The sequence below is a fragment of the Lithobates pipiens genome, unplaced genomic scaffold (assembly GCF_037356315.1).
Source record: "Lithobates pipiens isolate NorthernLeopardFrog02 unplaced genomic scaffold, aLitPip1_a1.2 Scaffold_28, whole genome shotgun sequence".
Taxonomy (NCBI): Eukaryota; Metazoa; Chordata; class Amphibia; order Anura; family Ranidae; genus Lithobates; species Lithobates pipiens.
This window is the reverse complement of record NW_027507789.1, coordinates 1,808,634-1,836,015: the sequence shown is the minus strand read 5'-3', so window position 1 is coordinate 1,836,015 and position 27,382 is coordinate 1,808,634. Positions and strand designations below refer to the sequence as shown.

The window sequence follows — 27,382 nt, the reverse complement described above, 5'->3', positions numbered from 1 at the left end:
CGGCCGGTGGAGACATTCAATTTCCCGGAACAAACCGAATTTCCCGGGACAAAATTAATTCGGGACAAATGTCCTAATCCCGGGAAATTCGGGACAGTTGGCAACTATGTCAGCTACACTGCAGAGTGCATGAGCATCACGGGAAATGTAGTTCCAAAATATCTGGGGTGTCAAGGTTCACCATCACTGCTGTAGGCTCTATAATGGATTTAATGGCAGAAAAAAAATGTTTTACTATCTAAAGTTAAAAAAAAAACAAGAGCAGAAGATTTAATAGATGGAAAGGTGATTAAATTACTGAAGTTCTGCTTTAAGATCACTGTTAGTTGTTATATGTTAATTGGATTGGTATTTGAAGTTGCATTGTCATGCTAAAATCCCCAAGAGGGGGAATGTCCTCCTGTGGGGTATAAAGTATGTGTCTGATTATCACTAAAGGGTCATACTTGTCCCCACGTCTTGTCTCTGTACAATGATTGGGGTAACAGGGCTGGTATCCGCTCTCAGTCTGCTGGAACGGTTTGGGGGGGGGGGGGGTAGGAGGCACTGTTTGATGGAGGCACCGTTTTATGGAGGCACCTAATCGGGGTACCAAGCGGATCCATCACAGACCTGCTTCTACCCACAATGTTTACACAGACTGCTGATAATACAATGTGTGCTCCATGTCCCCATGTATGTCCACTATGAACGTCAGCGATTTATTATAAACCAGCAACCTCTCTTCTTATTATTAGCCCTAGACCTTGGCCAAATCGCTGCAATCATGTATAAATCCGGGGCTGACCCATTCCTATGTCTGATTGTTATGATTGAAAAGGTATTTCTATAATTAGTTCATTCCAGTTTGTGTGTCGCTGAATATTCACAGGAAACTGGTTGTTCTAATAAAGTATGAGAGTCACACCTATACCGGGTAATAAGGTGCAGGACTGAGTACAGGTGTGTCTGTCCTACATCTATGGAACGAGGTTGCTAGTTAATGCAGTACATATTTTATGAGCAGTCTGTGTACACATGGTGGATATACCGTATGTGGTCTGGTATAGATATTCTTGTGCATGCAGTGGTGGAGTTCTTTGCCATGAGGTGCCATGCTGAACTTCCAGTGACCAGTATGATAGAGTGAGAGCGATAACACCCACCAAATTTAACACGCCTGCTCCTCATCAATTGCAGCCAAGTGTGCCCAGCAAATGCAGCCACTGTGTCCATCCCAGGACAAATCCACACCTTGCTGAAATGCCTCCTCCCAGCAAAAATCTTTACCCCCCCCACCCCATCCGAGCTCAAATCCACTCTCTCTTACAAAAAAAAATCTTTTGTACTCCCCTCTGAGTACACATCCTCTCCTTCTACTTGCCCACCAAATACAGCCACTGTGTCCATCATGTGCAGCCACTGTGCCCTGGGCACTGTGGTATGATGTGAGGTGAGGGGGGTACCATGAGGAGATTGGGGGGGGGTTTGTGTTAGGTGGGGGAATTTAGGGGGCAGCAGGGGGTAAGAATTGTTCCAGGAGGAGAAATTCTGGGGATATGTGTTGGGAGGGGGGTTGGGGGAGGAGGACTTGTGTCAGGAAGAGTGATTCAGGGTGTTTATGGTAGAGGGGGGGAGGGGATGGGTGCTAGGAGGGTACATTTTATTTGGGTTGGGGGATCTGTACTAGTAGGGATGATCGGAGGGGGGATTGTGTTGGGAAGGGGGATTTGGGGAGGATGTGTAGTCGGAGGGGAAGTTTGAGAGGTGGAGGAAGTGTGCTAGGAGGAGTATTTTTCTTTTTTGGAGGGGATTTTAAGAGAGAGCTGGAGGGGGATGAGGGGGGGTAAAGATTTGTGCTGGGAGGGGGCATTTCAGCAGGGTGTGGATTTGTCTTGGGAGGAGGGGGGGTTTATGCTTAGGGGTAAGCATCCTGGCACATAAGGTTCATAAATGGTGGGGGCAGTTTGGCACATTTGCCCTGGGCTCTAGATGGCCTTGTCCCGGGGGGCACTGAGGAGACGCACTTTACACCCAGCATAAAGTACAATGACAGAAAAGGTGTCCAGTGCGTCCCCTCAGTGCCGGGACAAGGTCATCTGTGCTTTTAAAGGAGGGGTGAGCCACCTCCAGGCATTCAGTACCTGCCCTCCATCTATCCATTATTATACATGTGCTTCTGCTATGGAGGATCCTAAAAATGGACAGTTAGGACTGCAGGAAATATTGGGGTACTGCGAGGGAAGGGGCTCTGCAGCTTACGCATTTATTTGCAGCTGTGTGCAAACTAAACCCCGGCTTTTAACGCATACTGCTAGACAGGAGAATTCGGCTGGTTGCCGGCTGGCTGGTGAGTGGAGCTGGGAATTTTCTTTGGTTTTCTTTGACATGCGTTGCCCTTCCATGCGCTCCTTGCTGGGAAGGCCGGTTATAGGTGGGGGCAGGGATCATTCATTTGTATGGTTCATAGAATCCTATAATAAGCAGGTTGGGTTTTTTCTTTTTTTGTACTTTATGTCCTGCCAGTAAATCTCTCATTTTTCAATGCCTATAACAGGGTGACAACGCTGTTCATTCTGCAGTACAATTACTGAGTGGCCTTAAATGATCTTCCTATTTGAAATAGTCATTTTCCAAAAAGTTTAAAATTTTAAGACTTTTTTTTTTTTTAAATAGATTTTTATTGTGGAGTAAAAAATGTCATACAGGTAATAACCCCCCTTCAACGTAACTCTGTCCCCTTGGCACAGCTGTGGTGCAATAATAATACAGTACAATACAAAACAGTATAAGGTACCTGTATTGATCCCTCAGGATCCTCTGGCTCCACCTGGTGGGGAAAACAGTACACCACACAATGGTACTCCTAACCAGAAATACTTTTACTGAAAGAGGAAGTAAACCCTTCCAAACAACTTGGACCTACAGGTAAGCCTAGATTAAGACTTACCTGTAGGTCCAAGCAATATCTCCTAAACCTATATGGTTTAGGAGATATTTGCCCGAAAATGGGCACCGCTGTCTACGGCGCATGCGCCGTAGACAGCGGCGCGCAGGCGCACTAAATGCGGCAAATCCATGAATGGATTTGCCTAATTTGTCGACTCCCGTGCGCATGCGCGGGAGTGACGTCATCGCGGCTTCGCCGAGTGGCAGCGGCGGAGCTGCGAGACGCGACTCCCGTGCGCATGCGCGGGAGTGACATCATCGCGGCTTCGCTGCTGTGATTCGTCGGAGCTGCGAGACGCCACCAGCAACATGGATGCGGCGGACTACAGGGATCAGCGGCGACTTCGCTGGCTCCTGTGTCAGGTAAGTGACACATAATGAGCTACTATGCGATGCGATGCATAGTAGTCCATTATGCTTTACCTTTGCAGGGAAAAAAAGAGGAAGTAAACCCATCAGGGTTTACTTCCTCTTGAAAGTGTAACGAATAACGTTCTACGTTGGGACGCCAGTGCAATCCATGTAATCACTTATACTGATAATATTTCACTTTTGCTGAAAGTATAAAGTAATAGTAAAAGTAATAAGGGATTACATGGATTGCACTGGCGTCCCAACGTAGAACGTCAGTGCAGCATAAATCAACAGTCACATACAGTAAGCAATATGTAAGTATGTTATTATCTAGACCTGGGAGCTCCCGCTACTTAAAGTCTACGTGAGGCCTCACTTAACCACTTGCAGACCGGACCAATTTGCTGGTCAAAGACCAGACCACTTTTTGCGATTCGGCACTGCGTCGCTTTAACTGACAATTGCGCGGTCGTGCGACGTGGCTCCCAAACAAAATTGACGTCCTTTTTTTCCCCACAAATAGAGCTTTCTTTTGGTGGTATTTGATCACCCCTGCGGTTTTTATTTTTTGCGCTATAAACAAAAATAGAGCGACAATTTTGAAAAAAAAAACGCATTATTTTTTACTTTTTATTATAATAAATTTCCCCCAAAAATATATAAAAAAACATTTTTTTCCCTCAGTTTAGGCCGATACGTATTCTTCTACATATTTTTGGTTAAAAAAATCGCAATAAGCGATTATTGATTGGTTTGCGCAAAAGTTATAGCGTTTACAAAATAGGGATAGTTTTATAGCATTTTTATTAATAATTTTTTATTATATATTTTTTACTAGTAATGGCGGCGATCAGCGATTTTCATTGTGACTGCGACATTGTGGGGGACTCATCGGACATTTTTGACACATTTTTGGGACCATTGTCATTTATACAGCAATCAGTGCTATATAAATGCAGTGATTCCTGTGTAAATGACACTGGCAGTGAAGGGGATAACCAGTGGGTGGCAGTGTAGGGGTTAAGTGTTCCTAGGGGTGTGTTACTAACTGTGGGGGGGTTGGGCTTTCATTTAGTGAACACCGATCTTTGCTCCAATCACATGGAGCAGAGATCAGCGTCACTAGTTGCTAGGCAGAATGGAGAAATGCTGTTTACAACGGCATTTCTTCATTTGGCCGCTCCGTGAGACGATCGCGGGTATGCCTGCGGCGATCGAGTCCGCGGGTCCTGCGACTGGACTTACGGGGGTCCCGACCAGCGCGGCAGGGCGGCAAATTTAAAGGGACGTACATGTACGCCCATTTGCCTGCCCGTGCCATTCTGTCGACGTACATCGTCGTTCGCTGGTCGGCAAGTGGTTAAAGTATTTTCTCCTTTATCTTCTTTCTTAGCTAGCTTAAATAGTTCCTCACGTATTTGTAATCCAAAGGGGTAGATAGAAAAGTTAACTTAGAATGCTCCAGGTATAGTTCCAAGAACTTGTAATCACACTTGGGCACTAAAGTGAACTAGGCCTCAAGCCTGCTCAATGTCAGATGCTCAGTTTCGCTTCCGTGGAACAACAGGTTCCAGTGAGGCCTATGAGTGAGTCTAACTGCGTGCAATAATAGTAAACAGTGGGCCGCAACCCACTCACCAACTGGATCAGAGTTCTGGGTGATGACTTTGGTCCGATAACTGCAGCTTGTTCCCGACTGGGCCAGATGCTCTGTGTCGCTCCGCTGACTGGATCCCGTCCTCCCCTCCCCCGACAAGCGTCTCCGAACCTCGTCAATCCGATCACCAGCTCTCAGGCTCCATCAAGTCACCTCGCAAACAGTCCGGTTTGCACTCCGCGGTGACTGTCTGTCGATGTATCCGGGAACCCTCTACACAGTTCTGCACAGGCAGGCAGCGTGGTCCCAAGAGCCCAAATATGGCCGCTGCAGTCCCTTTTATCCCCTACCCAGCATGCACTGCATATCAGAGTGTTCATGGGTAGGTCACACAGACTCCTGGGTAACAAAGGTCAAACCTCTTATCAAAACAAACAATACTTCCTATGAAAGACTTTTGTGCTTGTAATCACCATATCTGTGCATTACCAGATTGTGTAAGTAGGTGGCTCCAAACACTGAGCCATCGCAATGTCCACAGATTTAACATTGACATCTGCATAACTATGTTAGCAAACAAATATGTCCTCGCTACAGTCGTATTGAAATTAACCAGATATTTTTAAATCACTTAAAGGCAAACTCCGCTGTGTGTATATATATATATATATATATATATATATATATATCATGTGCGCATACAGAAGACCATGTCTCATGTTCGAGCCTATTATGAGCGTAACATGGTCAGAAAGGTGGGGTTCGCTTTTAGAAGTGCGACTCCTGTCTCTCCGTAATAAATATGTTGCTAGAAGACATGTGCAGAATGGCAACATTTTGTTTCGGATAGATTAGTTATGTTGCTAATTTTGTTTCCTTGATTCATTTCGGAATTCATTGAGTTTCCGTTTAGATTTTGCTTCATTTATAAACTTTCTAATGAACTCAATTTTTTTTCGGAACAATTCGGATCGGATGAAAAATGATCGACTGATTCTAATTCTGTGTGAAGAAATAGCTGGTTGTTAAGCAGCGGGCCGAGGAGTCGGCCTCCACGTCCATAACAACTGATGACTTGTCGGCGGGCTTCCCCTCTGACAGCTGAAATGTCGGCAATAGAAATTCTGGAGAAAAAAAGCTCCCCCCTTCCCCCCTTCCCCCCTCAACCCATACCAGGCCCTTCGGGTCCCGGCCCGCTGCTTAAAGGGATAGTAAAGGCAGAAGGTGCATGTATGAAGATAAAAAGCCTTCTGTGTGTAGCAGCCCCCCTAATACTTACCTGAGCCCCTTCTCTGTCCAGCGATGTCCATGAGTGCCCCGGTCACCCAGGACTCTACCCCTTGATTGGCTGAGACACAGCAGTGACGCCATTGGCCTCTGCTTCTGTCAATCAGTCAGTTAACCAATGGGGGCACTCGTCAGGAGGGAGGGGCCAGCAAATCCGAAGAGGGACCTGAGAAGAGGAGGATCCGGGCTGCATTACACACAGCAGGTAAGTATTACATGTTTGTTATTTTTAGAGGGGGGGGGGGGGAGAACGAGACAGAATTCACATTGATTGATAATTTATCGACCGATTCGAAACGTTCCGAAAATGTTGAAAACAAATAAACAAAATTTAACTTTAACAAATTTCAACGCAATTGATTACTATTTCATTCAGAGATTCGGATACATCCTAATCGCCGAATTACCAAAAATTTGTCAGAATTTGTATTCGTACCAAAACAAATTACACGTGTGTGTGTGTTGCTAGCATATGTAGCACGACCCCCGCCGGGGCTGCTGGCGACTGGCTCCCCTACTCCTCCACAGCCAGGCAACACGCATTCCCTGCTTTCATCCACACAACGAGAAGTCAGTCCCTTGGTTTTGCTTTTTGATGTTTTATTAGGGGGTAACAACTTGGATGGGTGAAGGAATTTGTGGGATACCCAACTTGAGTCAAAGAACAAAAAAAAGGGGGGGCAACTTCCTTCTTCTGTACAAACAGACCCCAAAGAGTTTCCTTTCCTCTGGCAGTCCTTCGTAGATTCGTAGCAAAAGTCCATTACAGGCGCGGAGCGCACGGTCCCTCTTGGAAATCGCACACAAATTGAAGCAAACCGCATGCAGGAATGTATCCAATCCTTGTGTAGATCTTCTCCCAGCTACACTGCCTGCAGGCACTACCAACCCTCCTGGCTGTTCTGAAGATCTCCCAGGGAAAGGACAAAGGGGTTAAGCACAGCGCTGTCCTTTTAGAAAGCTTTCTACATGTGGAAGTCTCTCCCCCTCTAAAAACCCAGAGTGTGCTGATCACTTTGTCCTCCTTGCCCCCACTGCTCTCAGGCAAGATACCAAGTCAAACCGCTCTGCTGAATGGATCTCCCTGAGTCCAGCCTGGTGATGGGGTCTCCCCCAGACCTAGAAGACCCCTCCTAGGCCTCCTGACAGTCTCCTCAGCACTCCCTCTTCTACCTGACTCTACTGCTAGTATGACTCCTCCATATTTAAGGGCTGGCCTAGCCACCCTGCCAGGACAGTATGCATGCGTATTGGCCATGTTCCCCCTAAGTATGCAGATCAACCCTCCCGGCCTCCAGCCACTAACTTCTAGAAGTTACTCCAAACTTTCCAGAACCGGGGGCAGGCACCAGAACCCTGCCTCTGTGAGTCCTCCAGCCAGATTTAGTAGCGGCTGGTGTTTTTTTTTTTTTTTTTTTTTTGGGTGGGGGGGCAAACCACCCCCCCTTGACCAGCACCCACCCCCCGCTGTTTGCTGGTCGGTCCAGCACTTACCCGATCAACGGCAGCAGTGAGTGGCAGGCAGCAGATGCAGCGGCTCTGTGTCCTCTCCTCCATGGTGGCTTCCAGCTCCTCCCCTCCTCCTCCTAGGCGTCCAATGTGATTGCCTGTCCTTTCAGTCAATCAGTGACCGGTGTGTAAAAACCGGCTACCTGATTGGCCGGGAGGAGGATCAGTGTTACAACAGCGAATATTCATTCACCGGTGTAACACACCTGGGTGGGATCGGAAACGCACTCTCTGCGACCCAAGACCACCCTATATTGAAGCCTATTAAAGCCTCTGGCTCTAATCGGTGCTTCAAAAAAACAGCCCCCATGCATTGGAATCCATACGCTGGTGTCCTGAAAGGATGGGGAGGTGGTGATGGACGGGGGGGGGGGGGGGTGCCCATACGTCCTTAAAGTGGAGTTCCACACAAAAATAGAACTTCTGCTTTTTGTCACGTTTGGCACCTTTCAGGGGGGAGTACAATACAGGTATTTGCTCACACTTCTGGGAAATTCTGCGGGGGGGAGGGGGGGGCTACATTTCCATGAACTTTATTCTCTGACTCTAACACAATAATATATGTCCTCCAGGCGCTCTTCACCTACAGCAAAGAATGAGGAAGGAAACACCACTGTAATCTGGAAAGGAAGTTTCACTTTCATTTCTTTGTCACGATGGCAAGTCTAGATGTGAGGGACGAGCTCTACTGCTCCATCTGTCTCGGCATATTTACGGATCCTGTAATTCTGCAATGTGGACACAACTTCTGTAAGGTCTGTATTAAATGTGTGCTGGAAACACAGGAGGGGTCCCGAGTTTACTCCTGTCCGGAGTGCAGAGAAGAGTTTCAGGAAAAGCCTGCCCTGCTGAGGAACATAACTCTCCGTAACGTAGCTGAGCGTTTTCTATCTGCTCAGCCAACTCAGGAGAAGACTGGGGTCCTCTGTACTTATTGTGACTCTTCTGTTCCTGCGGTAAAGACCTGCCTGCAATGTGAGGCTTCTCTATGCAGCAAACACCTAAAAAAACACAGAAATTCTCCAGAACACGTCTTGGTGGATCCCACCATGTCCCTGGAGGATAGAAAATGTCCCACTCACAAAGAGGTCCTCAAATACTACTGCACTAGGGACTCTTCCTGCATCTGTGTGACCTGCAGGCTCGAAGGAAACCACCAAGAACATCAAGTGGAGTCACTGGACCAGGCCTCTGAGAGGGAGAAGCAGAACCTGAGAAACCTTCATCAGAATATGACCTCTAGCAGAGCGGAGACTGAGAAAACGGTCCAGAGATTGCATGCACGGATGAAATGTATACAGGATAAAGCAGCGGGTAAAACAGAAAGAGTCGCTGCCATCTTTACTGACCTCAGGAGCCAACTGGAGGCCCTGGAGAAAAGAGTCCTCACTAGAATATCCAAAGAAGAAAAGCAGATGACCTGCTCCATCTCAGATCTGATCCAGCAAATGGAATTAAAGATGGACGAGTTGCTTCGGAAGATGCGTCGCATTGAGGAGCTGTGCGGCTTGACCGATTCTCTGACTGTCTTACAGGAAGTAAAGAGAAATGAGTTTTTTGATGTTGGAAAGGAAGACCATGGAAGTGGAGAAGAGCATTTAAAAATATCCCATGCTACCAATCTGGACGAGGCGGTGATGTTAGAGACAATACGTGCTAAATTATCTGATATTATAACCTCGGCGGAGAAAGAGCTTTACATACCATGCAGTTCCTACAAACTTGACGGCAACACGGCATCTAAAAGTCTCCGTCTATCCCAGAATGGAAAAGAGGCACGCTGGATACAACCAGCACCAGGCTCACCACATGAGGACTCGCCGGAAAGATTCCAGGACTGTTCCCAAGTTTTAGGGACCCCGTCTATTTCTTCAGGACAACACTTGTGGGAAATGCAGATGAGTGAGTGTGGGGAGTGGAGGTTGGGAGTGTCCTGTGGGTCTATTGATAGGAGAGGAGATCCTTCTTATTTGGGGTGTAATGACAAGTCCTGGTGTTTCTCGAAGTCTTCCAACAATCGGTATTCAGTTATACATAACAAGGAAGAAATTATAATGTCTCACAATATTTCCTGCAATAGATTCAGGGTCTATCTAGACTACGAGGCAGGACAAGTATCCTTTTATGAATTGTGTGACCCCATCAAACATCTCCACACCTTCACCGCCACCTTCACCGAGCCCCTTTATGCTGCATTCTATGTGTTTGGGTCCAATGCCTTTGTAAGGATCACAACATAAATTAAGAGTTCTCCGTGCTTTGAGAGGAGGATCCTTGTCCCATGGGAGCCAATTGGGAATTCTTTAGAATTGTTCACTTTATAGTATCCACATGTTTTGTATTACGGCCACAAGGGCTTCAAAAATAACCTCCTTTTCACCTTGGTCCCTTTCAATTTACTGAAGTGGCAGCAGACCCTCGTGGTACCTTTCACAAGCCTTGCAGAGCTCCACAAAGTACCCCAAAACCCAGAGAACCCCATTATACAAGCAAAGTTGTACAACTCCCCCGAGTGCACGCCCCTTTTTTTTTCCATACACCTTCTGGCTGTCATGGTGAGCTTTGCAGTACAATTTGGGAAATGTATATGTGTGTGGTTGTATTGATATTTAAAGAGGAAATAAACCCTGATGGGTGTTACTTCCTCTTTGATTCCCTGCAAAGGTAAAGCATAATGGAATACTATGCATCGCATCTCATCGCATAGTAGTCCATTATGTGTCACTTACCTGACACAGGAGCCAGCGAAGTCACCGCTGTCCCCTGTAGTTCCGAGCGTCCATCTTCTTGGTGGGTCTCGCTGCTCCGGCGCTGTGATTCGCCGGAGCAGCGATGACGTTGCGCATGCGCACAGGAGCCGACACTCGCGGCATATCGCCGCGATCTGCGGCTTACCCAGTGTGCCTGCGCGCCGCTGTCTACGGCGCATGCGCCGTAGACAGCGGTGGCTGTCTTCAGGTAAATATCTCCTAAACCGTATAGGTTTAGGAGATATTTCTTGGACCTACAGGTAAGACTTAATCTAGGCTCACCTGTAGGTCAAAGTGGTTTGTAAGGGTTTACAACCACTTTAAGTGGTGGCACGAAAATGGAATAACAGCACATATTATATTATAATTATGTTTGTAGAAAAGGCAATTCTGCTTCTTCCTTTAGTTGTCAGCCAATGGACCGGGGCCAAGGAACTTCCACTAGAAGCCTTTTTTTAGTTTTCAGTTGGTAGTTCAAGATTCAAGAGTATTGGCATTGAGTTACAAGCAATTAAGTAATAATAATAATGATGATGATAATATTAATTATAATAATATAACAACAACTGCTCTAAATAAGAGTGAGGGCACCTAATTTGAGGCTACAATTCACAGCTAACATTGAAAATGTAACCTGTTCTTCTTGTTCTTTCATCCAGTATCCTTTACAATAAAACTCTTGGAAAGTTTATATTTTATAGCTTATTTTATAGTTTGTAAGATATAATTGTTTAATCTCTATCAAATATATCTATAATATAGTTATCTGTATAAAAAGTCTCTTTATTTTCAGCCATATGACAGTTATTTTCAAATCCATTGCCTCTCACCTGAAAATAACTGTCACTTTTTTTCAAATAAAAATTTAAATGAAAATAAAGGGTATAACAAATTTAAAATAGAAAAAGATATTTTAATGCGCTCTTAAAAATGTGTGAATATTTTTTCAGTCCTCTCAAAATTCAATACCACAATAAATTATTTTAAGGATCAATTCCTCGTGATCTTGTGAATCACTTTTCAAAGTGTGTGTGTGTGTGCGTGAATCACTTTTCAGAGTCTTATCAAATGTCAGTACACAATTGAAGGTGTAAAGTAAAGTTGTGTGAATCACTCTTTAAAGTAAATCATTTTCAGAATCTTCTCCGTGTGACTCACAGACCCGACAATCTCTCCACCACACAGATTTTAGCTGCATTACAGATCTTAAAAGTCTGCTGCCGCCTTAGACAGCTGAAATCAATATCTTTGCCTTCTACCATCTTTCCCAAACCGATCTCTTCTAGATTCTGCCCCGGGGTGATAAGACGGACAATCCCACAATGCTTTGCAGAAGGCCTTCAGTAATGTCTCAGTGCAGAAAGTCTATGAATACCTTTCACCCCGCTCTTCACAGATCATAAATTATAAGGGATTTCTATCCTTTGCTTGGGGCTGGTTGCATAATGTATTCCATCTGCCAAACAGAACGTGTGGGGAGAAGAACCCCACAATCTGTGGAGGTGGGGAGCTCCAACCTGTTAATTTTATTTTTCATTGAGCCACATACTCATCTGCACTTTATTGGGTACAACTTGCTAGTAGTGGGTTGGACCCCCTTTTATTAGATCCCCCTTGCTAGTAATGGGTTGTACCCCCTTTATTAGGTCCCCCTTGCTAGTAACGGGTTGGATCCCCTTTATTAGGTCCCCCTTGCTAGTAGCGGGTTGGACCCCCTTTATTAGGTCCCCCTTGCTAGTAGCGGGTTGGACCCCCTTTATTAGGTCCCCCTTGCTAGTAATGGGTTGTACCCCCTTTATTAGGTCCCCCTTGCTAGTAGCGGGTTGGACCCCCTTTATTAGGTCCCCCTTGCTAGTAGCGGGTTGGACCCCCTTTATTAGGTCCCCCTTGCTAGTAACGGGTTGGATCCCCTTTACCAGGTCCCCCTTGCTAGTAGCGGGTTGGATCCCCTTTATTAGGTCCCCCTTGCTGGTAGCGGGTTGGATCCCCTTTATTAGGTCCCCCTTGCTAGTAGCGGGTTGGACCCCCTTTATTAGGTCCACCTTGCTAGTAGCGGGTTGGACCCCCTTTATTAGGTCATCCTTGCTAGTAGCGGGTTGGACCCCCTTTAATAGGTACCCCTTGCTAGTAGTGGGTTGGACCCCCTTTATTTGGTCCCCCTTGCTAGTAGTGGGTTGGACCCCCCTTTATTAGGTCCACCTTGCTAGTAGCGGGTTGGATCCCCTTTATTAGGTCCTCCTTGCTAGTAGCAGGTTGGACCCCCTTTATTAGGTCATCCTTGCTAGTAACGGGTTGGACCCCCTTTATTAGGTCCCCCTTGCTAGTAGCAGGTTGGACCCCCTTTATTAGGTCATCCTTGCTAGTAACGGGTTGGATCCCCTTTATCAGGTCCCCCTTGCTAGTAGCGGGTTGGTCCCCCTTTATTAGGTCCACCTTGCTAGTAGCGGGTTGGTCCCCCTTTATTAGGTCCACCTTGCTAGTAGCGGGTTGGATCCCCTTTATTAGGTCCTCCTTGCTAGTAGCAGGTTGGACCCCCTTTATTAGGTCATCCTTGCTAGTAGCCGGTTGGACCCCCTTTAATAGGTACCCCTTGCTAGTAGTGGGTTGGACCCCCTTTATTTGGTACCCCTTGCTAGTAGCGGGTTGGACCCCCTGTAAGGGTTAATCCATTTTTCTAGGGTGGTGCCTTTAACCTCCCAGACCTCGGCTCGATGTATAGTGCAATTTCAGATATATCTGGAGCCAAGTCCCCGAGAACAGAAATGACACGCACGCGGTATTGTATTCTGGGAACTGACTGTATTGGTGAGCCGGGAGGCATTTTCTTATAGCAAATTACAAGTCACACAGAATATTCATAATAAGACATGCGCAGTAGATATTAATGCAGTTACAACTGTTCAAGACAAGTGGCCTTTGTTCTTTGTTCTCCAGCTGCTGAAGGAATGTGAGAACTTCGATAAGGAAGCATGTGAAACAATTCATTGAGAAGAATCTCATGCTGATACAGATATTTGTGAAAAGCTAAAGAGGTATTCTAACTGTACATATTATAAAATAGAAGCTGGTGAATATAGAATGGGTGAAACAAAATAAGATGTATGCTTAGCATAACCTTTCACCCTCTTTATTAGGTACGCCTTGCTAGTAGCGGGTTGGACCCCCCTTATTAGCTCCCCTTTGCTAGTAGCGGGTTACACTCCCTTTATTACGTCCTCCTTGCTATTAGCAGGTTGGACCCCCTTTTATTAGATCACTCTTGCTAGTAGCGGGTTGGACCCCCTTTGGGCTTCATTCTTGGTGGCATAGATACAAGGTGTTGGAAACGTTCCTCGGAGATTTTGCTCCATAGTGACATGATGACATCACACAGTTGCTGCACATTAGTTGGCTGCACATCCATGATGCCAATCTCCCGTTCACCACATCCCAAAGGTGCTCTATTGGATGAGATGTGGTCGAGTGTGGAGGCCATTGGATTACAGTGTAATAAGTAGTAACAGATGTGTTCTCAAATGAACAGCTGCTACTCCAATAATTGTGAAAAAACAATTAGTGAACAGTGTAAAGAATGACATAAGAATAGCGCTAATCCACACACAAAAAACGTTACAATCTAAAATGGTGAATACTATAAATTATAACACGTGTGTGTGTATATATACCGTATGTGTGTTTAAATCAATTCAAGCGCTAATGCATAACATGAACTCTATGCAACATACTATAAAGTTTGCTGAGATAAGGGGCAGAAAAGATTTTAAAAATCACAATGAGGATATTTTGTGTAATTTTGTGTAATAATAAACAAAAATGACAAAAAAATGCCAAATGAGTGAACAGTCTTCCCTTCTGTGATTATCACAAATAACACAAATAGCAAACTTCACCGATATGTGATCCCTTCACCGCTCTCAATAAATTGGACTCACCAGATGAATAATTGGAAATATCACCTGGAGGAACGCGCTCTCCACAAATGGTCATCGATCGCAGCTTTCCTCTCACTCATCACAGCATATCATGGGAAAGACAAAGAAATAGGAAGGAGGCTTCCATAGCGTAAAAAGATATAAGCTTAGAGAATTATGGGCTATGCGGGTACCTCATCCTATAAGAAATTTGGAGAAGAACTCCTGACGGACTTTAGCGGTACCAGAAGAGGACAATAAAATAGTGCAGGTTGGTTCCCCTGCACGAGCCGTCGGAGTTATACGTCGGCTCATGGGGTCGGGATAGCAGGCACGCGCCCACCCTCTGCACAGCGGGGGTGCTGGTGCTCGTGGCCGACGGTTGCGATGACCGCCGGCCACGAGCGATCGTGACCAGGAGACACAGGACAGGGTCAAGTGTGTGTGTAAATGCACACTTCCCTGTTCTGTTCTGACAGGAGTGACAGATCGTGTGTTCCTATTAGCCAGGAACCACGATCTGTCACTTCCTCCAGTCAGTCCCCTTCCCCTACAGTTAGAAACACCTCCCATGGAACACAGTTAACCTCACTGCCCCCTAGTGTTAACCCCTGCACTGCCAGTGACATTTTTACAGTAATCAATGCAATTTTAAAGGCACTGATCACTGTATTAATGCCAGTGGTCCCAAAAATGTGTCAAAAGTGTCTGATGTGTCCGCCATAATGTCGCAAGTCATGATAAATATCGCTGATCGCCGCCATTACTAGTAAGAAAAAATAATAATAATAATAATAATGCCATAAAACGATCCGCTATTTTTGTAGATGCTATAACTTTCGCGCAAAATAATCAATATACGCTTATTGCAAATATTTTTTTTCTTTTTTTTTTTTTTTTACAAAAAACATGTAGAAGAATACGTATCAGCCTAAACTGATGGGGAAAAAAAGGTTTTGGGGGGATATTTATTATAGAAAAAAGTTAAAAATAATGCTAAATTGTCGCTCTTTTTTTCGTTTATAGCACAAAAAATTTAAACCGCAGGTGATCAAATACCACCAAAAGAAAGCTTTATTTGTGGGGAAAAAAAAGGACATCAATTTTGTTTGGGTGCAACGTCGCATGACCGTGCAGTTGGCAGTGCCAAATCGCAAAAAAGTGCTCTGGTCAGGAAGGGGATAAATCCTTCCGGGGCTGAAGTGGTTAAAATACTTTCTAAAACAAAACCATTAGCTCAATACATACTCTTAGGTCACTCAGGAAGGGGGTAAATTCTTCCGGGGCTGAAGTGGTTAATATACTTTTTCTAAAAGAAAACCATTAGCTCAATACATAGTTTATGTAATATGTAAATGAATACTCTTATGTGACTCTATTACTGCTATGTCAAGAGGTCGACACGTTTCACAGTTATAGCTTCCTCAGGACCTCTGTATCTAGACCACAGATAGAGATGGCCTATCCAAAGAGAAAGGTGAAACTGTTAATCATACTGTTAAAAACATCAGCAAAATACACATATCGCCCTGCTTATGGAGTTTCCATTTAAAAAAAAAAAAAAAACATTTTGTGGGAACTCCAAAAGCAGGTTGATATGTTTATTATGCTGATGTTTTTAACAGTATGATTAACAGCTTCACCTTTCTCTTTGGATAGACCATCTCTATCTGTGGTCTAGATACAGAGGTCCTGAGGAAGCTATAATTATGAAACGTGTCGACCTCTTGACATAGCAGTAATAGAGTCACATAAGAGTATTCATTTACATATTACATAAACTATGTATTGAGCTAATGGTTTTCTTTTAGAAAAAGTATATTAACCACTTCAGCCCCGGAAGAATTTACCCCCTTCCTGACCAGAGCACTTTTTGTGATTTGGCACTGCCCATTGCGCGGTCGTGCAACGTTGCACCCAAACAAAATTTATGTCCTTTTTTTCCCCACAAATAGAGCTTTCTTTTGGTGGTATTTGATCACCTCTGCGGTTTAAATTTTTTGCGCTATAAACTAAAAAAAGAAGAGCGACAATTTTGAAGAAAAAAAAAACATTATTTTTAACTTTTTGCTATAATAAATATCCCCCCAAAACCTCTTGACAGCAGTAATAGAGTCACATAAGAGTATTAATTGACATGTTATATATGTATTGAGCTAATGGTTTTCTTATAGAAAAAGTACCGTATTTATTGGCGCATAACACGCATCTTTCCCCTCTTTAAAATAGGTGAAAAACCGTGCGTGTGTGTTATACGCCCAGTCACGCCCAGTCCCACCCCCTGGGCAGCTCCTAGCATTGACGTCCCGGCATTAGACCGGTGTTATGTCCATCATAGGAGCCCGGCCAAGGGGCTGGACTGGGCGTGATGCCGAGCCGAGTACACAAGAGATCAGGCTTGGTCTTTTCTGGCAATGGCAAGGCTGCAAGTGGGCACTGATCAGGCTGCAAGGATGGGCAAGGCTGTAGAAGGGCACTGATCAGGCTGCAATGATGGGCAACGGCAAGGCTGCATTGATGGGCACTGACCCTTATTTTGCTTCAAAATTCTTTATTTAAAATTTTAAGTTTTTTTTTTCCTGAAACTTCTCTCTTAAAATGAAGGTTTGTGTTATACGCCGATAAATACAGTATATTAAATAATTAAAATTTTTTGTAATAAAGACAAATATTTGATCTATTGGATTTTCATTGTCCTCTTCTGCTACCGCTAAAGTCTGCCAGCTGCTCATTTCCAAATTTCTAAGCCTAAAAAAAATATCTCTCAGGCTTGTTAAAAAGCTATTTGTGTTCCACTCACATTTGAAGAGTGGCTGCCCGACACCAGGGAGGACCACGCTCAGCTATGTATAGCTGTTCACCTCCAGACCTGTCATGGACTGCAAGTGTGAACCAGCAATGGCTCGGGGGCTGGGACGCCGAGGACATTGCGAATGCCGGTTCACACTTGCAGTCCATGACAGGTCTGGAGGTGAACGGCTATACATAGCTGAGCGTGGTCCTCCCTGGTGTCGGGCAGCCACTCTTCAAATGTGAGTGGAATCCAAATAGTTTTTTAACAAGCCTGAGAGATAATGAAGAGAGAACAGGTGCTGGGACTTTATATGAGGGTACTGTGGACCGAGTGTCTCCACTTAATAGAAAAGTGTGAGATATGAAAAGAAAAAAACCAACCCACACCTAGGCAGATGCAGGATCAGTTCCCTGCCACCTCTGAGAATGAGAACTGAGTAATCAAAGACTGCTGATCGCTCAGTTCCCGGTCTCCAGTGAGCCAGTGACTATCGGTCACTGACTCTCTGCTCCACCCCTCCAGTGCTCAACATGCCTCTCAGCAAATAGCTTGGCGGTGTCTACTTTCCAAAAAGGGGTAGTTTGGAGGGATTTTAGCACTTCAAGAAATGTGATCGGCAGTCAGGAATTAAAGAGGAAGTAAGCCCTGATGGGTGTTACTTCCTCTTTGTTTCCCTGCAAAGGTAAAGCATAATGGATTACTATGCATCGCATCACATCGCATCACATTGCATAGCAGCCCATTATGTCACTTAACTGACACAGGAGCCAGCGATGTCTCCACTGTCCCCTCTTCCAAGGAGCGTCCATCTTCTTTCCGGGTATCGAGGCTCCGGAGCTGTGATTGGCCGGAGCCGTGGTGACGTGACTCCCGCGCATGCGCACGGGAGGCGCCACCTACGGCACATCGCCGTTAGCAGCGGCATGATCAGCGCCGTAGACAGCGGTGCCTGTTTTTTTGCCAATATCTCCTAAACCTAACACGGTTTAGGAGATATTGGCAAAAAAACTGGTCCATTTCATGGACCTACAGGTAAGCCTTAATCTAGGCTCACCTGTAGGTCAAAGTGGTCTGTAAGGGTTTACAACCACTTTAAAAGCTGTGTAAATTCCACTATATATCCCATAGTTTGCAGACACTATAACTTTTACACAAAGCAATCAATATACACTTATTGGCCCTTTTTTTTTCTTTTTTACCAAAGACATGTAGCAGAATACATATTGGTCTAAATTTCATGCTAAAATTTGAGTTTATTGGATATTTTTTATAACAGAAAGTATAAAATATCAGGATTTTTTTTGTGTGACCGTGTGTATGCAAGACAAGTTTGAGCCAACAACCTTCGGAAAAAAAAAATCCACGGTTTAGTTGGCGGAAAGTCTGATCGTGTGTACGCAGCATTATGGTCCAAAATCCAAACCAGCTTGGAGGAAAGCCACTAAATGTGACGCTGAAGGAGAGATGGGTTTTAAATCCTCATTTGTGGCAAAGGACACAAGCTTGTCCCATAGCTTTGAATAATTATTGTTTGTGGATGGCTTCCTTGAAATTAGTAGTGTTTAGGTTAAGTCTGAGGAGCATTCTACATCCTCCAATCTCCATCCAACATCCAGATTTGAAGGACCAATTTGTCCAGAGATGGATGCAGAAACGCTCCTTGCGTCATGAGGCATGGAACTGTTGAGATGGGAACTGTAGTGCAAAGGTGTACAGCAGACTGCATCTCCATTGGCCGGAAAGCCCATTCGGAAAGCCCATTCACGCCCTCAGATTGGTGATGTGTTAGACAGAAATCTTGTGGCTGCCCCGAGCGACAAACGGGTCCAGCTGCAGGAGACCCCTCATCTAGGTAATGTGATTGAATATGTGAGGATGGAGAGACTACGTGTTTGGATGTGGGAAACTTCAGGATAGTTAAGTCTGCTTCAACTATCAGCTGACCTGTAAGGTATGTCAGAAACCATGAATCGTACCAAGACAGAGGTGCAGTTAAAATCACACTAGTTTAATAATAATAGTAAAAGGTAAACAGAGCAAGGTAGTCCAATCATAGCCAGAGTCCAGTAACCCGGAACGGATAGTCAGACAAGCCAGGATGTCAGGGAGCCAGAGATCAGAGTACTTCAGGACAGTAAATCAGCAAACCAGAGAATCAGCGTAGTGGAACAGCAAGCAGGATCAGGAACCAGAAGGGACGTCAGCCAATCGAGTCTTCAACAGGAACACAGGAGAGAGTCTCTGGATGTGTTGGCCAAGGCGAAGGCAGACGTGTTGACGCTATCACGTGACCTGAGCGAACGGGCGCTCGCATGCCAGCCAGCATTAACGCTGTTTTCTACTTCTTGTTTGTGAGTATTTATGCTTATTTTGTGAATAAAAGTTTGCTTATCAGTTTTACGCTATGGGAACCTTTCTTACTTATACCCCATGAGCGATCTGCGCATGTGAGAGTCCTTTGGGAGAAGTTTTCTGTCCTATTTGGTGGCCCATCCGGCAGAATAAGTGGCATATATTGTGAGCTTGTACATGCTTCTGTCGGGTAAGCGTGCATTCATATTGGTGACCAGCACATTGGTGGTGAAGGAGGAATGCACGGCGCACCAATATTCATTGAAGGAGTCACTTTTCTTATCGAACATAATTTTAAACGGACTGTTGCACTTTTGGCTTGAAGCACTTTCTTGGTCATATTAATTTCTTATTTAGTGATGGACGAACTTCCGACGGGACGTTTCGCGAACGCGAAACGCGAACGGACACAAACGTTCGCGAAAACGACCGTTCGCCGCGGGCTCCATTGACTTCAATGGGAGGCGAATTTCGCAAACCTTTAGGTCGAATTTGCGGCCACGGGGTAATTATTAGGGGGTAGCACGTAGTCCCACCACCTGGACAATAGCATAATACATGTATGAGGTGAATTTGGGATCGATAACTACAAGCATTTTTTTTTTATTTGGGAAATTGTTCTGACAATTCAGGACTATGGAGCTAATGAAGGCAATGGAGGAGAGGGAAGGTCAGGGACCAGGGTAGGCAAACAAGAGGGTGCAGGAGATACAGAGCACTGACAGCAGCACCGTAATACAGAGCACTGACATCAGCACCGTGACATACAGCGCTGACAGCAGCTCCGTGACATACAGCGCTGACAGCAGCTCCGTGACATACAGCGCTGACAGCAGCTCCGTGACATACAGCGCTGACAGCAGCTCCGTGACATACAGCGCTGACAGCAGCTCCGTGACATACAGCGCTGACAGCAGCACCGTGACATACAGCGCTGACAGCAGCTCCGTGACATACAGCGCTGACAGCAGCTCCGTGACATACAGCGCTGACAGCAGCTCCGTGACATACAGCACTGACAGCAGCTCCGTGACATACAGCGCTGACAGCAGCTCCGTGACATACAGCGCTGACAGCAGCACCGTGACATACAGCGCTGACAGCAGCTCCGTGACATACAGCGCTGACAGCAGCTCCGTGACATACAGCGCTGACAGCAGCTCCGTGACATACAGCGCTGACAGCAGCTCCGTGACATACAGCGCTGACAGCAGCTCCGTGACATACAGCGCTGACAGCAGCACCGTGACATACAGCGCTGACAGCAGCTCCGTGACATACAGCGCTGACAGCAGCTCCGTGACATACAGCGCTGACAGCAGCTCCGTGACATACAGCACTGACAGCAGCTCCGTGACATACAGCGCTGACAGCAGCTCCGTGACATACAGCGCTGACAGCAGCACCGTGACATACAGCGCTGACAGCAGCTCCGTGACATACAGCGCTGACAGCAGCTCCGTGACATACAGCGCTGACAGCAGCTCCGTGACATACAGCGCTGACAGCAGCTCCGTGACATACAGCGCTGACAGCAGCTCCGTGACATACAGCGCTGACAGCAGCTCCGTGACATACAGCGCTGACAGCAGCTCCGTGACATACAGCGCTGACAGCAGCACCGTGACATACAGCGCTGACAGCAGCTCCGTGACATACAGCGCTGACAGCAGCTCCGTGACATACAGCGCTGACAGCAGCTCCGTGACATACAGCGCTGACAGCAGCTCCGTGACATACAGCGCTGACAGCAGCTCCGTGACATACAGCGCTGACAGCAGCTCCGTGACATACAGCGCTGACAGCAGCTCCGTGACATACAGCGCTGACAGCAGCTCCGTGACATACAGCGCTGACAGCAGCTCCGTGACATACAGCGCTGACAGCAGCACCGTGACATACAGCGCTGACAGCAGCTCCGTGACATACAGCGCTGACAGCAGCTCCGTGACATACAGCGCTGACAGCAGCTCCGTGACATACAGCGCTGACAGCAGCTCCGTGACATACAGCGCTGACAGCAGCTCCGTGACATACAGCGCTGACAGCAGCTCCGTGACATACAGCGCTGACAGCAGCTCCGTGACATACAGCGCTGACAGCAGCTCCGTGACATACAGCGCTGACAGCAGCTCCGTGACATACAGCGCTGACAGCAGCTCCGTGACATACAGCGCTGACAGCAGCTCCGTGACATACAGCGCTGACAGCAGCTCCGTGACATACAGCGCTGACAGCAGCTCCGTGACATACAGCGCTGACAGCAGCTCCGTGACATACAGCGCTGACAGCAGCACCGTAAGCAGCCCCAGGAGGAAGTCAGCACAGCACAGGGATGGTGTGATCCCCTCATAATAAGAACCCCCAGGAGGAAGTCAGCACAGCACAGGGATGGTGGGAGCCCCTCATAATAAGAACACCCAGGAGGAAGTCAGCACAGCACAGGGATGGTGGGAACCCCTCATAATAAGCAGCCCCAGTAGAAATATGACACCGCTCAACCTCTTCAAAGAGGAGGGTAGGGGCATATAGTACGGTGTGCTTTTTTGGGTCAGGGAAGTGAGCCAAATGAATTAAGAAGGTCTGTGTGCTTGATTCCAAAAATTGTTTATAGACATATACATGGTCTACTGATCACATGTGTTGAATTCCTCCGAGATCCATGCCTCATTCATTTTTAGAAATGTGAGGTAGTTAACACTGTGGTGAGCTAGGCGAGTACGCTTATCGGTCACAATCCCCCCTGCTGCGCTGAACGTCCTTTCGGACAGGACACTGGATGAGGGGCAAGCCAACAGTTCGATTGCAAATTGGGCAAGCTCTGGCCAGAGGTCAAGCCTGCCCACCCAGTAGTCTAGGGGTTCATCACTCCTCAGAGCGTCCACATCGGCCGTTAACCCAATGTAGTCGGACACCTGACGGTCTAGGCGTTCCCTGATGCTGGATCCGGATGACACCTGTCGATGGGTCGGCTGAAAGAATGACCTCATATCCGAAGTCACCAACACATCTTCAAACCGGCCTCTTCTTGCAGGCGCTGTTGGATTGGTACCCGCAAATCCTTCTCTGGGAGTGGGAATTGCTCCTCTGCCAGCGCACGCAAAAGCAGAATGCAGCATTTCTCGAAGCAAGGCCTGGAAGTGCTGCATTCTGACAGCCCTCTGCGACGGCGGTAACATTTCCGCCATTTTGTGTTTGTACCGGGGGTCTAAGTACGTTGCCACCCAGTACTGGTCCTTGACCCTCATGCTTTTTATACGGGGGTCCCTATTAAAACACTGGAGCATGAAGGCCCCCATTTGCACTAAAGTGGAAGCGGTGTGGTGGCCTGGCTCCTGCTCATCATCCAGGATAATGTCGTCCTCTTCATTCTCCTCTCCCCATCCTCGCACAACAGGGATCCCAGAAAGGTTTAAAGCATGCTCTTCTTGCTCCTGCTCATCCGCCCCGGCACCATCCTCCTCTGACTCCTCATCAGACTCCTGTTGTTGACTTGTCTCAGATAGAGTAGCCCCCCCTGGGAATTCATCCAGCATTGCGACTTCCTCATCTTCCCGCTCCTGCTCCTCCACAGCCTGATCAATGACACGACGCAATGCACGCTCCAGAAAGAAGGCATAAGGTACCATGTCACTGATGGCGCCATGGCTGCGACTGACCAGTTTGGTGATCTCCTCAAATGGCCGCAGAAGTCTGCATGTGTCGCGCATGAGCAGCCACTGGCGCGGTGAAAAAAAACCCAGCTCCCCAGAACCGTTTCTTTCGCAGAGTTCATACAGGTAGACGTTAACTGCACGTTTCTGCTGGAGCAGCCTATCAAGCATATAGAAGGTTGAGTTCCATCGCGTCGGGCAATCGCAAATAAGACGTCTGACCGGCAGATGGTGTCGCCGCTGAATGTCAGCAAGGCGAGCCATGGCCGTGTAAGATCTTCTGAAATGGGCCGAGATTTTCCTTGCCTGCCGCAAGATGTCCTGGACCCCAGGGTATTTGACAAGGAATCGCTGCACGACCAAGTTTAAGACGTGTGCCATGCACGGCACGTGCGTGATTTTGCCCTGTTTCAATGCGCTAAGCAGATTGGCACCGTTGTCACACACCACTTTACCAACTGTCAAATTGAGCGGTGTTAGCCACTCATCTGCCTGTGAACGCAAAGCTGAAAGGAGTGCCGGGCCAGTGTGGCTCTTTGCTTCCAGGCACAACAGACGCAGCACGGCATGGCAACGTCTCACCTGGCATGTGGAATAGGTTCTGGGGAGCTTGGGCGGTGCAGTGGAAGAGACGCTAGCAGCGGAAAAGGAGGAGGCAGCTGAGGAGGAGAGGGAGGAGGATGGAGTAGGAGGAGGAGAAGAAGAGTCAGGCCTGCATGCAATCCGTGGCGGTAAAACCAAATCTACACGGGTGCCACGGGTTACATGCTTGACGGCCGTCAGAAGGTTCACCCAGTGGGCAGTAAAACTGATATACCTTCCCTGCCCGTGTTTGCTAGACCACGTGTCTGTGGTCAGATGTATCTTGGCACCGACACTGTGTGCCAGAGATACATTCACTTGCCGCTGAACATGGCCATATAGCTCTGGGATGCCCTTCTCTGAGAAATACTTCCTTCCTGGGACCTTCCATTGTGGTGTTCCAATGGCCACAAATTTGCGAAAGGCCTCCGAGTCCACCAGTTTATATGGCAGTAGTTGGCGGGCTATGAGTTCTGACAAGCCAGCCGCCAACCGTTGGGCAAGAGGGTTATCCGGCGTCATCATTTTTTTACGCTCAAACATTAGGCCCACGGAAGCCTGCCTTTTTGCAGAAAAATGTGAGCTTGGCGTGATGGAAGGTGGAGTGGAGGACAATTGTGAGGAGAGAGGAGAAGGAGAAGTAGAAGACGAGGCTGGACGGTGAGAGCCTGCAGTGTGGCTTTGTGTGTTCCGTTGCTCCCACTGGGCTCGGTGATGGCTGCTCATGTGCCTTCTTAAGGCGGTCGTCCCTAGGTGAGTATTGGGCTTACCGCGACTAACGCGTTGACTGCAAAGATTGCAGATGGCAACGCTATTGTCAGCAGCGGACACGTTAAAAAAAGCCCACACTGCGGAGCCATGTGCCGGTGTCCTGGGAGCGCCAGATGTGACCGTACATGGTCGATGACTCGCTCCTGATACATTTGCAGTCTGCTTTGTCCCTGCTGTGCAATGTAAGTCATTGCTGCTTCTCCTCCCTATCTGCTGGTCCATATCTCCCTCTGAACTCCCCTCCTCTTCCTCTCTTGTGGGCACCCACGTGACATCACTAGACACGTCATCATCAACGTCACCTTCCCCACCGCTATAAGTAGAGTAGGCAGCAACACCGGGGACCAACCTCCTCCTTGGGCTGATCTGGGTACTGGCGTCAGACTGCTGAGTAGCGCTTGTTGCTACCTCCTCTTCCTGATCCAATACCAAGAGTGGCTGCGCATCAGAAATGTCCTCTTGATATGGATCGGAAAATAATTCCAGTGACTCAAGCGGAAGGTATGTGGTGGTGGTGGTGGTGGTCGTGTTGTTGGTGGTAGTGTCTTTGGGGGTGCACATAGCAGAGAGTGAAGAAGAGGGTGCAGATCGAGAGGATGAGGAGGGTGCAGAAGAGTAAGGCTGAGCGAGCCACTCAACCAAGTCTGGTGCATCCTTTAAAGTAATTGAACGCACCTTCTGCAACTTCCCACTTTGGCTCAAGCCTGTTGCTCCTGCCCTACCCCTACCACCCCTGCGGAAGGGCCTGCCTCTTCCTCTGCATGTCATTTTTTAAATGACCCTGTGACAAAACTCTTAGTCCCTATACCGCTGAAGGACTGCTGCAGTATAGGTGAGCGGTCAGCAGTGGTGCACGTCAACCCTATCTATTGTGGACCTATAGCGGTCCTTACAGAACAGCAGACTGTACCGCACTCAAGCCTATGTACCGTAGCACCCTATACCAAGTTACCAGTCCTTATAAGAACTTTTGTGGACCAAGCAGGTTGTGTATTAGTGTTTAGCAGACTGTACGTCAGTCCCTATACCGCTGAAGGACTGCTGCAGTATAGGGCAGCGGTCAGCAGTGGTGCACGTCAACCCTATCTATTGTGGACCGATAGCGGTCCTTACAGAACAGCAGACTGTACCGCACTCAAGCCTATGTACCGTAGCACCCTATACCAAGTTACCAGTCCTTATAAGAACTTTTGTGGACCAAGCAGGTTGTGTATTAGTGTTTAGCAGACTGTACGTCAGTCCCTATACCGCTGAAGGACTGCTGCAGTATAGGGCAGCGGTCAGCAGTGGTGCACGTCAACCCTATCTATTGTGGACCGATAGCGGTCCTTACAGAACAGCAGACTGTACCGCACTCAAGCCTATGTACCGTAGCACCCTATACCAAGTTACCAGTCCTTATAAGAACTTTTGTGGAACAAGCAGGTTGTGTGTTAGTGATTAGCAGACTGTACGTCAGTCCCTATACCAATGAAGGACTGCTGCAGTATAGGGCAGCGGTCAGCAGTAGTGCACGGCAACCCTATGTATTGTGGACCGATAGCGGTCCTTACAGAACAGCAGACTGTACCGCACTCAAGCCTATGTACCGTAGCACCCTATACCAAGTTACCAGTCCTTATAAGAACTTTTGTGGACCAAGCAGGTTGTGTATTAGTGTTTAGCAGACTGTACGTCAGTCCCTATACCGCTGAAGGACTGCTGCAGTATAGGGCAGCGGTCAGCAGTGGTGCACGTCAACCCTATGTATTGTGGACCGATAGCGGTCCTTACAGAACAGCAGACTGTAACGCACTCAGGCCTATGTACCGTAGCACCCTATACCAAGTTACCAGTCCTTATAAGAACTTTTGTGGACCAAGCAGGTTGTGTGTTAGTGATTAGCAGACTGTACGTCAGTCCCTATACCAATGAAGGACTGCTGCAGTATAGGGCAGCGGTCAGCAGTAGTGCACGGCAACCCTATGTATTGTGGACCGATAGCGGTCCTTACAGAACAGCAGACTGTAACGCACTCAGGCCTATGTACCGTAGCACCCTATACCAAGTTACCAGTCCTTATAAAAACTTTTGTGGACCAAGCAGGTTGTGTGTTAGTGTTTAGCAGACTGTGCGTCAGTCCCTATACCGCTGAAGGACTGCTGCAGTATAGGGCAGCGGTCAGCAGTGGTGCACGTCAACCCTATCTATTGTGGACCGATAGCGGTCCTTACAGAACAGCAGACTGTACCGCACTCAAGCCTATGTACCGTAGCACCCTATACCAAGTTACCAGTCCTTATAAGAACTTTTGTGGACCAAGCAGGTTGTGTATTAGTGTTTAGCAGACTGTACGTCAGTCCCTATACCGCTGAAGGACTGCTGCAGTATAGGGCAGCGGTCAGCAGTGGTGCACGTCAACCCTATGTATTGTGGACCGATAGCGGTCCTTACAGAACAGCAGACTGTAACGCACTCAGGCCTATGTACCGTAGCACCCTATACCAAGTTACCAGTCCTTATAAGAACTTTTGTGGACCAAGCAGGTTGTGTGTTAGTGATTAGCAGACTGTACGTCAGTCCCTATACCAATGAAGGACTGCTGCAGTATAGGGCAGCGGTCAGCAGTAGTGCACGGCAACCCTATGTATTGTGGACCGATAGCGGTCCTTACAGAACAGCAGACTGTAACGCACTCAGGCCTATGTACCGTAGCACCCTATACCAAGTTACCAGTCCTTATAAAAACTTTTGTGGACCAAGCAGGTTGTGTGTTAGTGTTTAGCAGACTGTGCGTCAGTCCCTATACCGCTGAAGGACTGCTGCAGTATAGGGCAGCGGTCAGCAGTGGTGCACGTCAACCCTATCTATTGTGGACCGATAGCGGTCCTTACAGAACAGCAGACTGTACCGCA

The 27,382-nt window shown here is 47.3% G+C and overlaps 1 protein-coding gene across 1 annotated transcript; it reads left to right on the top strand.

Moving 5' to 3' along the window:
- The first annotated feature begins 8,225 nt into the window (after nt 1-8,225).
- Nucleotides 8,226-11,419, top strand: LOC143934993 (E3 ubiquitin/ISG15 ligase TRIM25-like). The gene has a single exon (XM_077458546.1). It carries the CDS (start codon nt 8,332-8,334, stop codon nt 9,913-9,915), a length of 1,584 nt encoding a protein of 527 aa, XP_077314672.1. The 5' UTR covers nt 8,226-8,331; the 3' UTR covers nt 9,916-11,419.
- Nucleotides 11,420-27,382: the final 15,963 nt, after the last annotated feature.

Coding starts and splice junctions, on each gene's coding strand:
- LOC143934993 (XM_077458546.1), top strand. CDS start 8,332: ATGGCAAGTCTAGATGTGAGGGACGAGCTCTACTGCTCCATCTGTCTC.